The sequence below is a fragment of the Electrophorus electricus genome, chromosome 5 (assembly GCF_013358815.1).
Source record: "Electrophorus electricus isolate fEleEle1 chromosome 5, fEleEle1.pri, whole genome shotgun sequence".
Lineage (NCBI taxonomy): Eukaryota > Metazoa > Chordata > Actinopteri > Gymnotiformes > Gymnotidae > Electrophorus > Electrophorus electricus.
Window position 1 is genome coordinate 14,404,765 of NC_049539.1, and position 13,417 is coordinate 14,418,181.

General features: G+C 37.8%; 1 protein-coding gene across 1 annotated transcript; it reads right to left on the reverse strand.

Moving 5' to 3' along the window:
* Positions 1-2,014: 2,014 nt before the first annotated feature.
* LOC113569017 (interferon-induced transmembrane protein 3-like) lies at positions 2,015-9,198 on the reverse strand. Its single transcript, XM_026997145.2, has 2 exons — positions 8,688-9,198; positions 2,015-2,491 (listed from the first exon to the last, which is right to left on the reverse strand). Exons 1-2 carry the CDS (start codon positions 9,048-9,050, stop codon positions 2,339-2,341), a joined length of 516 nt encoding a protein of 171 aa, XP_026852946.2. The 5' UTR covers positions 9,051-9,198; the 3' UTR covers positions 2,015-2,338.
* Positions 9,199-13,417: the final 4,219 nt, after the last annotated feature.

Consider the following 13,417-nt stretch of genomic DNA (forward strand, 5'->3'; position numbering starts at 1 on the left):
ACACTATTCTCTTAGACACCTCTCCATCAATCACTGGAAGATTACTGGGGCATCGGGCAGACCAAAAGGCATGTGTTTGAAGTGGGTACAGCCCATTGATAGAGTAGATACCATCTTCTTCTGACTGCATGGATCCCCTTTACTTGCCAATATGCACTAGTTAAATCAACTGTTGAGTACTACTTGGACTTTTAAAGGAAGTAAGGGTCTCTTTGATGCGTGAAAAAGGGCAGCATCTTTATGGGTTAGGGTATTATGCTTCCAATAGTCAACACAGAAGCTCCAACAGCTACTGACTGAAAATTGGGACATGGTCTCTATAATGCATATTCACTTACACACTTACCTTTCACTGACACTTCAACCTCACAAACACCAATCTCCGGGCGGTCATGATTTAGGTAGCTTTCTCCAATTGTCCTGGAAACCGAGGCGGCAGAAAACTTATATTAGCCTGGCACCAAGACCAAGGACAGTAGCATTGACTATGATTCACTTCTTCATAGTCCTGGCAGATTGGTCAGTGTTGTGAATCGCACTAATACATTCAAGACACCTGTATAGACCTTGGGGGAAACCTTACACATTGTTCCTAGGATAGTGGGTCCTCCAAATGTTCCCCAAGGTTCCTTCAGTTCCCTAAGGAATGGAAGTAATCTGTCAGTCAATTTAAATGGAGACAAGCAACACATTCCCACCCCAATTCAGTTTCAATGATGTAAACTGATCCATTTAGTCTTCAAAGCAAAAGCAACTAGAGATTCTCTGACCGCTCAGTCTCACCATCATATCAGCTTACATTAACTCTATTACCTCTGGGAAGGCAGTAATTCAACACTGTAGGTGTGATCTTATTTAACACTTTTCTAAAACTTTTTTCAAACAGGAGATTAGTTAAATGAGTCTCCAATCATTTTTCTTACAGAATGAGAATGAAAGCTCACAGGTATAGGGAAAACATTTGCTGATTTCCAAAACTGTAGGAACAAATACCAGTCCAGTAAAACATATTCTACTGGAGAGATGACAGGAACAAGATCTTCTGAACAATCTTTTCCAGTAACCATAGAGGTATGCCATCTGGACAACAGGCCTCTTGTGTGTTAGGATTAGATAGTTCCTTCTTCACCTGTCCAATGCTGTATAGATTGACATCACTTGCAGATCTGATGGAGCTTTTATGTCTCATAGGTATACTGATATGTGAGTCTATGGACGTGATAGGAGCATTTCATAACTTGGCTAATTTGTCATTGAATACTTCAGCCACTTGACTATTCACTTCCATTTTTTTAGTTGATGTGCTGCAAGATAACTGCCTAATCATTGATATAATTTCACCAACCTCTAGGGCATGCATGTTCAAATATGGACCTCAAATCCAAATCTGGTCCTTTGTAATTGATAAAATTATTAATTTAATTGGTCACTTTGTCATCATACATAGAGGATTGAAAATCTGTAAGACCTGGACCTTGAGGACTCCTCTGGGGTCTGTTTCTTTTCTGTAGTGGCCATCTTAAAGGCCACTACAGAAAATAAACATAAGGCTAGATAAATCAGTCACTTTATTAATTCTATTATTCAAATAACAAAGACTTCTGACTTTTCTTTTCACTTTTTTGTTGTTATTTTAACATCTTTTTATATTACATAAGTACTATACTGTTTTTCCATTTTTTTGTACTTTTCCAAAAACAAAAGCAATAATTAAAAAATACAGATTAAAGTCTGTACTAAGCCAGTTTTCAAACCTGCTCTCAGGGACCCCCAGTCAGACTGAGATGTTTTGTAGACCTCTATTTACTTACCCACCTGAACACCTGATAGTCCTCTAGAACTGGAATGACCCCACCCCCCACTCCCCTCCCAACCAGGCAAAGCATAATATAGTTTAATATAGTCAAATCTTGCTGCCAAGATATTTGCATAGTGTGGTAGATGAAAGAAAAAGAAAAAACATCTTTTGTTTCTTTTGTTCTAGAACAAAAATAATTGTAATTGGCTCCCAGTAAGGATATTTATTTCAATTTTGAAAACAGTAAGTCATTATATGTTGGTAATGCATTTTAATGCACTTATTTTTTATTTTTTTTGGTACATTTCAGACATCGGACAGTTTTATATAATTGTTCTATGTATTATTCACATTGCTAATAGGTAAATCTTTCAATCCTCAGCAAAAGTAAATAATTTATAGAATGTTAGTGATGATTTTAAAAGGCAGATTATTACATATACACTCTTACATTATTACAGTCTTTATGTTTTTTGAATTTTGCCCTGATCTCTGGCTAGAGCCAGCTTATTTAAGTGGGCAGTGATTGTGCAAAGTAGTTTAGGAAGCAGAAATGGTTGTGATGACAACAATCACAATAGAAACAACAATAGCCACAATTCCGAGGCCTAGAGCCGTGTGGTTCAAGATGCGTGCCAAGTGGGAGCTCTTCTCTGCCTGAGGTCTGTTCCCGCTCATGTTGGCATCTCGTGTCTGAAAGAAAAGCCAGAGGTGCCGACCATCAAACATACTGTTTTTTTACTCCTCTTTGTGGACCACAATGCTGCAGATTTACTGTAACATCCTTCATGCTTACAGTCAAATTTATATGAATATATAAGAAATTCTTCATGTACAGATGCAATATTTTCATAGAATCATGGGCTCTTTTCTTTTTTGGTAACTCAGTGGAGGGTTTGGGGCATCATGCCTCTGTCATGGGTAATGCTAGACCTACAGCATGGTAGCTCAGTGGTTAAGAAACTCAATTAGTAATTGTAAAGTTTGCAGTTCAAGTCCTACCAACACCAGGTTACTACTGTCAGGCCCCTGAGCAAGACCCTTAAACTTAAGTTGCTCAAGTTATGTTCAGTCATTAATGTAAGCTTTTTGGATAAAAATGTCAGCTAAATGCCCAGAATGAAAATGATCTGTGGACTTACTTCAAAAACAGTAACCAGAATTACCCAGTGAAATATGCTGGTAGTTAATAAAATTGAAATTCTGTCCCTATAATCTCAGGGGATTGTCATAATATTAAATTAAATAAAAGGTAAAAATAGGCTCAAATAAAATGTTACACTATAAATAAAAATAAAATGCTGGATCGTCAAGATGAGAACTGCTAAGATAATTTAGTGAAATATTACTGCTAGCAGTGAGGCTAATGCTACATCACATCAGAACATCAGAGAAAAGGATTGCAGCTGGCCCTGATGGTAAATGATGACAGCAGAGCTAATGATACTGGTTTAAATCAAAATATGAGGTAAGTAAATAAAAAAAAAAAATGTGCGTGTGCCTTCAAATGCATACTTAAGAATAAATTGGGCTGTATGGCCATATGTGTGCTTTGGAAAAGCTTTCAAAACTGCCTGTGGTGGTGAGGAAGTGTTCAAGCTCTGAGCTGCTTCAGCTTGTGCTGGGGAAAGAACAGAGCTAGCAGCAACTTGGGTCTGACATGACGTGGAGGATGTGGCATTGGCAAGTTTAGTTTTTTTTATTCCTGAAACAGTGCATTATAAGTTTTCTTATTGATATAAGTTTATTAAATGCGACATGCATATATATATATATATATGTAAAAAGATACATAAACTTGTAAAGCTAATTAAATTGTCCTAATAGCTACCTCTCCTATTTGCTGAAAAGTACCTGCTCTGCTGAGCTGCACAATGCACTCTGTCAGTTTTATCTGACTCAAAGAGCCCATCAGGAAAGAAAACCCAAAACAAAACAAAACAAAAAACCCAAAACCTTCACACAATATGGTTTAGCGGTTGCTTCAGAGAAAATGGCACTACTTCTACTGATTCAGGACCTTACACCATATGTTCTGGGAAATTACAAAATAAATGACAGGCAGTTACACTCTAAAATGTGGGCTGTATTATAAAGTGTTACCATCATTTTTAGACAAACCATTCCTGAAAGTTTGCATGTGACTCCTGCTGGTGCCAGAATGATATACTCCATTTGATAAAAGACTTTAAAGAGTATTAGAATATTGTTTATGCGGCAAGGCCATCTGCAAGAGTTGAAACATTTCAGCTTGATCAAATACATTCAGGCCATCAAAGAGCTCTTTACAAAAGCCTTCTTCTGCATGGTCTATGTACAAAATGGGTCCCTAATCTAAACAGCAAGCAGTTATAGCTGATTGTTCACATAATAGCATTCTCCAGACCAACACTGACTAACAGCAATTTCTGTGTGTGTTCTCCCAGTCTAAGAAATCACTACAATTGCAAGAGTACTGCACAATGTACTTCAAGAGACACAAATTATTAATTATTAGAGAACAGCTGAGTAGAAGGTTGAAGGTTGTCTGAAGCCTTTTCTTGAGCGTTTGTATTTTGCTGACATCTAATGCCAGCTGCACATGGCACCAATTGAGCCATGGGTAAACAATGTGCACTAGCCAGGAGCCCACCAAAACATGTGGCTTTTTTGGGGGTTTTGTATACTTCACCAGGGCTAAACCACAACAAAGATAACTGGGACTGTTATCCTCGTAGGGCAAATATAAATATTTGTTATCATTATCTGTTTATCATCTTTTATCATCTTTCATTATCTGTTATACAGTGATTGAACTGAAACTACTAACTTTGTCATCATTGCACAGCTAGTAAACATCAGTTATAGCTAACACACAAGTAATTTCAGGAAATGTAAGTTGTAATATTATTAATACGACTGATATTTAGAGTTGCAACATGCAGACAATGTTATATTAGTCCTTTAGCAGTGTATATGGGCAGTTATTGAACTCCCTTTGTCATATTGGATAGAACAAAACAAACAAAGACCTCATCATCCCTTATAGCTAATGTGGAATGACAAACAGAAATGTACTTTTATTGAATGTTACTGTCAGCAATGTGCAAGCTATCATGACTACACAAATCTGAATAGAGGATGGGAAAATTCATCCTTTACTAGGCACTTGGGCATGTCTCATAACTAGCCAAGGATTAGTCTTTGTATTTATCGTTCCCAAACCATGCAATTAGTTATGCTATATGGCTCAAAAGTCATTACAATTCATAAAGTCATAAAGGTGAATTCACAAAGATTTTATGGCCAAAGAAAAGTTTGTCATAGTTACAATCAAGGAACAAGGCAAAAGGACAGCGATATGAGACAGGGATATATTTTAAAAACCATATGATAATGAAAAGGATTTCCGGGAGAGTGCCACAGAGGTTTTTTTGAAACACTAGAACTTCATTGTTAAGACAGGCCATTTTTGATCCATGAAAACTGGTTAAAAACACTTCTAAAAACTGCAGGTAGACAGGTCTCATGACCTATATACCATGACCATATTCCATGGCCTGTGGATATTTAGATTTAGGCACAAACACACACAAACACAACCACAACCAAACACACACGCACACACTCACAAATGCATAGAGCGGGTTTATGCAAGTATAGTCATTGTTACTTGTTACTGATATCTGATGCCCACAGAAATTTGATGACCTTCTAAATAAACAAACACGGCTGAGACAATGGATTTGTAAGTAATCAAAGGAAAGAACCATATGGTGGGCTGTAGCAAGAAAATTAAACTGAACCTGAATTGGTTATAGTATTGGTTATAGTAATCTGTTTTTAATACCCACACATACACATACCCCCCCCCACACACACACACACGCACAGACTTCCTAAATAGATTCTTTGTTTTCCCTCAAATACCCTCTTGTTAGCTTTGCTCGTTATGTTTTCTGTGAATCAAAAGTGAGTAGGTCAGATTTTCTCACACTCATCATTTTCCATCAGCTCCAGGACTCTCCATTTGCCACAAGCCTTGCCAGAAAATCCAGTTTTTTTCTCGTGGGCCCTAACAGTCATCGTAACAATCAGGTATTACATTACACTGACACAAAAAACAAGGAAGAAACACTTCCAGAGTATTACTTTCCTGAGAATTTCCCCAGATAAGTGATATTCAGTCATTGTGCTATGGGTCACCATATACCACAAAGGAACACTGATTTCAACTAATCTGCTGAGATGTTCTAGCGATTTCCTAGCAGCTTGTGACTGTGATATTAGCCCCTCAACAGCTGCGGAGGGAGCGCTAAAAGATGATGTGGCATCGAGTGGTCAGGATACGGGTGTGTCCCTGCCAACCCAGTCTGTCACCCAGAATGCATATGACTCCCATTAAAGGGGCACAGGATTATCATTTCCTAATTTAATAAAGCTAACTGATTTAATTTTATAAGAAATAAATGAAAACAAATCCTGTTTAAATAAAATTACTGATGCACAGATGAATGCTTCATTGACTAATAAGTTTAGATCGATTTGCTATATATGGGTTAAAAATTTTGAAACCAACTTACTCTGTACTTTCCCTGTAATGGACTTATTCCATAAGACACTTCTCTTGCTGAACAATCGCGTGCATAACCTTAAAAATTCTGCCACAGTTCTTATGTCTGGGAAGGCTGATCTAAAGCTGTTTACATAACCCCTAAAATGACTTAAAATGGTTCATAACTAAAGTATAATCACAGATAATGCATTCTGGATCTTTAAGCTTGCAAAACTCAATTTACACAGGAAATAAAGATCATATTTTTCCACTGGCATATTATTTTCAAGTAACATTTTAGCATAATCCTTTGAGAACCATTTATTCATAGAATTGATATGTCATGTACATGAACAGACATGTCTAGAAAAAAGTACAGTCAAAATATTTGCTTTACTTAGGCAAAATTTAAAAAGGGAGGTAGTTAAACTTGTTTTATGGGAGCAACAAAACTCAAATATGGCACCACTGACGCAGAACAGTAAACAAAAAAAAGAGCATGGCCTAAAAAGGCCTGTAGGACATTCCAAGTCAAATTACTGGAACCTAGCACTTCTTGTTACAGACCCCAGAGTTACCATATAAGTATATAAGGAGGAAGTGTTTCAATACCTAGTGAGTTGTCTACATAGGCAAGATTTTGAGTTACCAAATGCACATAACTAAAATAAAGGCTGTCATTTCTTAGACGCCTTAAATATGCTTAAGGCGTCTTACTTTGGCAAAATTTAAAAGCAAACAGAAAATCTTTCATTGCTAGATAATGTTTACTCACTGCACAGTAAGAGTTTTTTTTTAATATTTTTATAGTCCCTTGTGCAATATTGCATTACAAAGGTCAACCATTAGTTAACCATACAAAAACAGTGCTGACTCCAAGCTTCAGTGATATAGTTTTGTCAGCAAGGATGATGACCACTGAAGAAATTGAAAATTCATGCCACACAAACATGACATATGTAATGGCGATTGTATATTCTTTTTACTCAAATGCATGTCATCGCCATGTGACTCAAGATTCAAAATGCAATTTCAAATGCATCAATATAGTAGTAATTAAGTTATCCCCTATTAAACCTGAGGCAAAGGTCTGAAAACATAGGCTGAGAGGATATGCATGGATGAATATCAAAAAGGAAAGTTTTTTCTGACTAGAATCAATCACTGACTTTCCTTGGTGCCGTTAAATATTTCAGCTGTTCTCATTTTATTAGATGAAGGCAACTTTATTTAAATTGTTTTAAGTGAATGTTGTTTGTTGAGAATGTAAATACATGAAAGACCCATGATTAGACTTTGATTTAACTTGTCTTGTTAACAATTTTATGTCAACAAATAATAATTTGCATTCACTTCTTTAAGCCAACGTCACCAAGTCATGTGAACACAGTTTTGTAGCCGGTTTGTCTTGTCCAGCTAAGGAGTGCCTAAATAAAATGTTATTTAAACAGATGTCAAGATGAGAAATCTCATTAAATTAAGAAAAGTATGGAAAGCTCTTTAAAGGGCACACAGTACAGATCTTCTGTCAAACAATTTTTACTCAGAATAGCCAGCCACTCCAATGTAACAGTCTGGACCTCCGTGTACAGTGCAGATGATACTGTATTGTGCTGCCTTTCTCATAACAACCCTTATTTCATGAAGAAAAAAAACCGATATGGACTGCTATCTACCATAAGCATCGATCATGATACCATGATCAATAGACATCACAAAACACTGATCCTGCGTGACACAAACTGACCCTCCATCCTAAGACATTCATCCTCCATCCTTAGGCCATTCGCAGCCCTGGCCAAACAACTGAAAAGACCCTTCTCATCTCTTGCTTGAACAGTGGGATATCTTCATGTACAGCATTCACAGACATTTCAACATTGACTGCCTTTCTATATACAAGTTTTCTGTATAAATGCATATCACATTCACACTACTAGACACTAGGAATTGTTATTATGCGTAACATCTGGCATAGTTTCTCATTATACTGGGTAAGTGGTAAAACGTATTATTTTATATCCTTGATTTTAAACTCAGTTCACATCAAAAGTTATTCTGCAGAACTGTACATTTAATGAATAATTCTGATACTCTGTAGTCAACACTCGAGACAACTAAAAATCACCCATTGTATTACAGAATATAAACATTAGAAAAAGATTCACTATTATTGATGTTTTAAATAAATATTGTCTAGAGCTATTTGTAAGTTGACATAAGCATTACATTTCTTTTCAAAGAAAAGCCACAAAATCACTTTAACTGTTTTTCTTAAGATCACCATTTTCAAAACAATAAAAATGTGCACTTGATATCACTTTGCATCATTACAAATACATAATTCATACTTACATTTATAGAGTAGATGAGTGCTGCAATACCTATTGGTAGGCAGCAGCACAATAGTGTGAAGATGGAATAACCCAAGTAATCAGGCAAAGGCTGAGCAAGTGGTCCAGACGTCACATACATAGTAGGCTGTGCGACCACGATGGGCTGGCCGGCGTACATACCCTGGTACGGTACCTGGTAGGGCTGACCATATGGAGCTTCGTGAGGCTGCCCTGGAGGGTAGCCAGATTGGTTGGGGAAAACCCCTTGAGGTAGCAGGCAATCAGCACCATAATTGTTCTGGTACGGAGGAGGCTGATTATCCATGCCCGATTTCTCCTCTCCACCAGCAGAAGGGGCACTTGGTGAAACTTTGGGGTCCATTCTTAAGTTTCTTTTGCTTTAGGTACCTTCCCTCACTTTACCGTACCCAAATCACTACAGTTTCTTTCCCTCTTTAAAAAAAAGAAGCATACGTTACTGGCTGGTTTGTTGGATGCACTTTGTGATGTAAGCGCCGCTCGTCAGAAGATGTGTGCTCTTCTGCTTCGTATGAACCTTCCTACTTATATATGTCCTTTTCATGGGTGTAGCCTCAAGCTGAAGGGTGGAGCCAAAGCTACTCTCTGTTAGCTCAGCTCATTCATTACCTCTTCTAACAGGAAAGAATTTACATGGAGAGAGAAAGCAAAGAAGCTTTCGGTGTTTATATTGCAAAATAGGTTTATCATTTTGATATGTGTGCATCATAAGATTTTCATTTTTCATATCAGAGCAAAATCCTTTCATGATAATACAAGGAAATAATACATGGAAATAAAACATAACTTGCAGTATTTGGTGTGGGGTCTTTTTCTTTAATACTTGAACTGAATCAAAGTCACATGCATAAAAAATGTTTGAAGATGATAAAAATACCTATTATGTTTGAAGATAAAATTGTAAACGTTTGTCCTCTGATGACATGAATCAACAGCGACATCTATGGGTAACAGATTTGTAACACAAGAGTAAGTAAAATAAGTAAAATATAAGGGTAGGTCATACCAACCAGATAGATGATCACCATAACAAAATCCTATTTTGTTATTATTAAAAACCACTGCTGCTGTAATCACTATTCTCTTGTTATAGAACCAGCTGGATGGGAAGAACAGTGCTAGGACTACCTGAAAAGTAAGTGTAGGCAAAATACAGCTACAGTCTATGCCAAAAGAGTTGAAAAGAAAGGTTGATGAGGAAAAGAAGGGTTCGATTGTAGCTTTACTTGCAGAGGGATACAGTTAGCGTCAGGTTGCTTCTATCTTGAAAACTACAGTTCATAAGAACAAGGTCAAGCAGCAAACAAATGGGACAACAACAGCAACAGACTGGCAGAGGACGAAAATGACTCTCTACCGACCGTGATGATTGCCACCTCATTCGAATGTCACTTAACAACCGTAAGATGAAGTGACCTACAAAAGAATGGCATGCAGCAGCTGGGGTGAATTGCACAGCAAGGACGGTTTGAAACAGGCTTCTGGAGGCAGGGCTGAAGTTGTGCAAAGCTAGAAAAAAGTCCTTCATCAATGAGAAGCAAAGAAGAGCCAGAGTGAAGTTTACGAAAGACCATAAAGATTGGACTGTAGAGGACTGGAGTAAAGTCGTCATCTCTGATGAGTGCAATTTTCAGCTTTGTCCAACAGCTGGTCATGTAATGGTTACACAGAGACCTGGAGAGGCCTACAAGGCAGAGTGTCTCGCACCCACTGTGAAATGTGGTGCAGGATTGGTGATGATCTGGGGGTGTTTCAGCAAGGCTGGAATTTGTCAGATTTGTCTTTGTGAAGGACACATGAATCAAGCCACTTACAAAACTGTGCTGGAAGAAAACTTGCTTCCTTCTGCTCTGACAATGTTCCCCAACTCTGTTGACAGGACAATGCTCCATGTCACACACCCAGGTCAATCAAAGTGTGGATGAGGGACCACCAGATCAAGACCCTATCGTGGCCAGTCCAATCTCCAGACCTGAACCCCATTGAAAACCTCTGGAATGTGATCAAGAGGAAGCTGGATGGTCACAAGCCATCATACAAAGCCCAGCGCCTGGAATTTCTGTGCCAGGAGTGGTGTAACAGCAATGTGAAAGACTGGTGGAAAGCATGCCAAGACGCATGAAAGCTGTAATTAAAAATCAGGGTTATTCCACCAAATATTGATTTCTTGACTCTTATAGATTCAGCAGAACAAAGCTCCACCTTTCACATAAAGTTGTGTGGGATCTTTTGCACATGGAAATGTGAAGTAAAAAGCAACCAAAGTCAAAAGATGCAGTCTGAGGGCAATATTATTGAAATACTTTTTGATTTGAGCAAATGTACACTTCCCTGATCAGTAATATGAAACAGCTTGTATAGTTATTATTCTTTGGTGGTGCAAGACTTGCCCAGTAGTGGATGTTTGACAAATAGCAATTTAGTTAATGCACCACATTAGGATTAGGATGAATTATTCAACATTATACCCTGAAAAGCCCTACACCTTATTATCAAGATGTTTCTTTGCCTGATCCTTTTTTTTGTCTCTCAAGTCTTCTCTACCTGTTGTTTACTCAACACCTTATTTTCTGCATGTTATTTGAATCCAAGATTGTCTGTTCATCCAATGAAGATTGCATCTTGCAATTGCATACTATTTGCAAGTCCCTTTCTCATGCACAACCTCGCTGACATACACAGTCCTTGGGGACCCCAGATACAGACTCAGACACAATAGCCAGACTCACACACAATATGCAGATGGTCCACCTTCCAGGTCTCTCCCAGCTCACCTGAACCTGTATGCAAACTAAACCAGATCTAAACCGGAAGTGTTGGTAATAAAAGCAGCAGGATATTTAACACCCATTTGTCAAGAAACAACATTTATTGGAGCAACCACACAACCACCACACTATTACAATTTTTTTTAGGTGGACTTCATTACCAATCATTTCTGTGGTTTTTATTTTTTTCAGTACAAACCTGTCAACGAGTGCAGTAATAAAAATTAGAAAAATGTAGATATCAGAATCATAAGAAAAAACAACTGAACCTCTTATTTGAGCCCATAAACATCACTAAAGAAGCCTAATCATTATTGCAACTTACAGCATTCTTGCAGGACCGGTTGATCAACTTACATCAATGAAACCCAGCCATTAAAAATATATGGCCTTGAAATAGTGAACTCTTAAAGATGCACAGATATGGAGTGAGGCAGCAATACCCTGTGAAAAACTGCAACATAACCAGTGCTTATATTGTGCCAGTTCCTGCCAGAACAAGATCTGGAATCTCTCATATATGGACTGTCTGTTTTCTTGTATGTACATTTTTAAAAATAAAATATAAATAATCAGTAATCATACCAAAACTAGGTCTATTTTGAACATTACTGTATTATGTAGATAACTTGGAGCACTGTTGAGTGTATAGAGGGTATGTATTGACATCACTTTTCTATCAGAATATGTTCCCCCTGCCAGACTGAGTGGCAGAACATTTATCACCTGCTCTCCCTATCCTGTCACTATCCTTATACTCTGTCCCTCTCTGTCTTTACTTTGAACCAGAATGGACAGGAATGAGATATCATCACTAACTGAGGGACAAGAAAGAACCTTGATGCATATATGAAGGCTAATAGGCGTCTGTTGTTATGTATTTATGTATGTATGTCTCTCTGTGTGTGTGTGTGTGTGTGTGTGTGTGTGTGTGTGTGTTTATGCATCCTACTATGCCTACTATCCTACTAGGAAGTTAAACAAGCTGGGTTTTTTTTTTTGGTTTTTTTTTTTAAATCCAACTGGTAATTGTTTTGTCAGGAAAGACTGACTGAAATCTAGTAGCTACGAGTCTCTTTTATAATTATATCAATCTGACTAGTATTCATTTTCATTTTCTCAGTATACCTTTAACTAAAGAACTAAGTATAAAAACATTAACGTTAGCTGAACAGGTCCGTGACCTCTGTTGGACGCTACATGAATGTGTGGCTAGCGGTTAATTAATTTACCAGGTAAATTCCAGGTAACATTAACGTCAGTAGTGATTGTTGATTGATTTAGCATTCGCAAATTGGCCCATTTTCACCAAAAATATTGTTTCCACTTAATACAATCACTGACATTTTTGGGATCTTTTTTCTACAATTACAGTTCCAGCACAAAATGATGTATTGACATTAACGTTAAATTGCCCTGCAGGGCAGAGACGTTAGCTAGTCAGGAGCACGGGCGGACTGCGCCTCAAAACAGGCCCGGGCATCCTTCAACGAGCGAGGTGACGAGGTCCTCGGCCCATTATTCATTGTAATTTTCTTAACATTTGTGACGAGTCCGCGGCTCGATCCTTGCTATGATATGAACTCTATCTAAACTGTTGCCAAACTTAATCTGTACACTGTTGTTTAGACACAAATTAAAATTAGACATGCTTAGAAGTAAAATTTAATGAAAAATAAAAATTTAGTAACACGGCTTACACGTCATTCGAGTACATGTCAAATGTCAACGTCATGTCCAAGCGCCAGTACCCTAGTAAACTAGTAGTTTAGGCAGTTCGCTGCTTTTAGCAGCCACAGCATCAACAACACTGTTAGTGTCAAGGTTGGCTAGGATACTTTTCTCCACCGACATCAACATGAACGCCTCAAGATGTGTTTGCGTCATTGTGCTTCTCTTCAACGCAGTTATCTTTCACACTGCACTTGCGACACAGGCAGCG

Bases quoted from the DNA above. Each gene is read 5' to 3' on its own strand.
- LOC113569017 (XM_026997145.2), bottom strand. From the start codon at position 9,050: ATGGACCCCAAAGTTTCACCAAGTGCCCCTTCTGCTGGTGGAGAGGAG. The intron at 2,492-8,687 runs GTAAGTATGAAT...CTTTTCTTTCAG, and splicing joins CACTCATCTACTCTATAAAT to ACACGAGATGCCAACATGAG.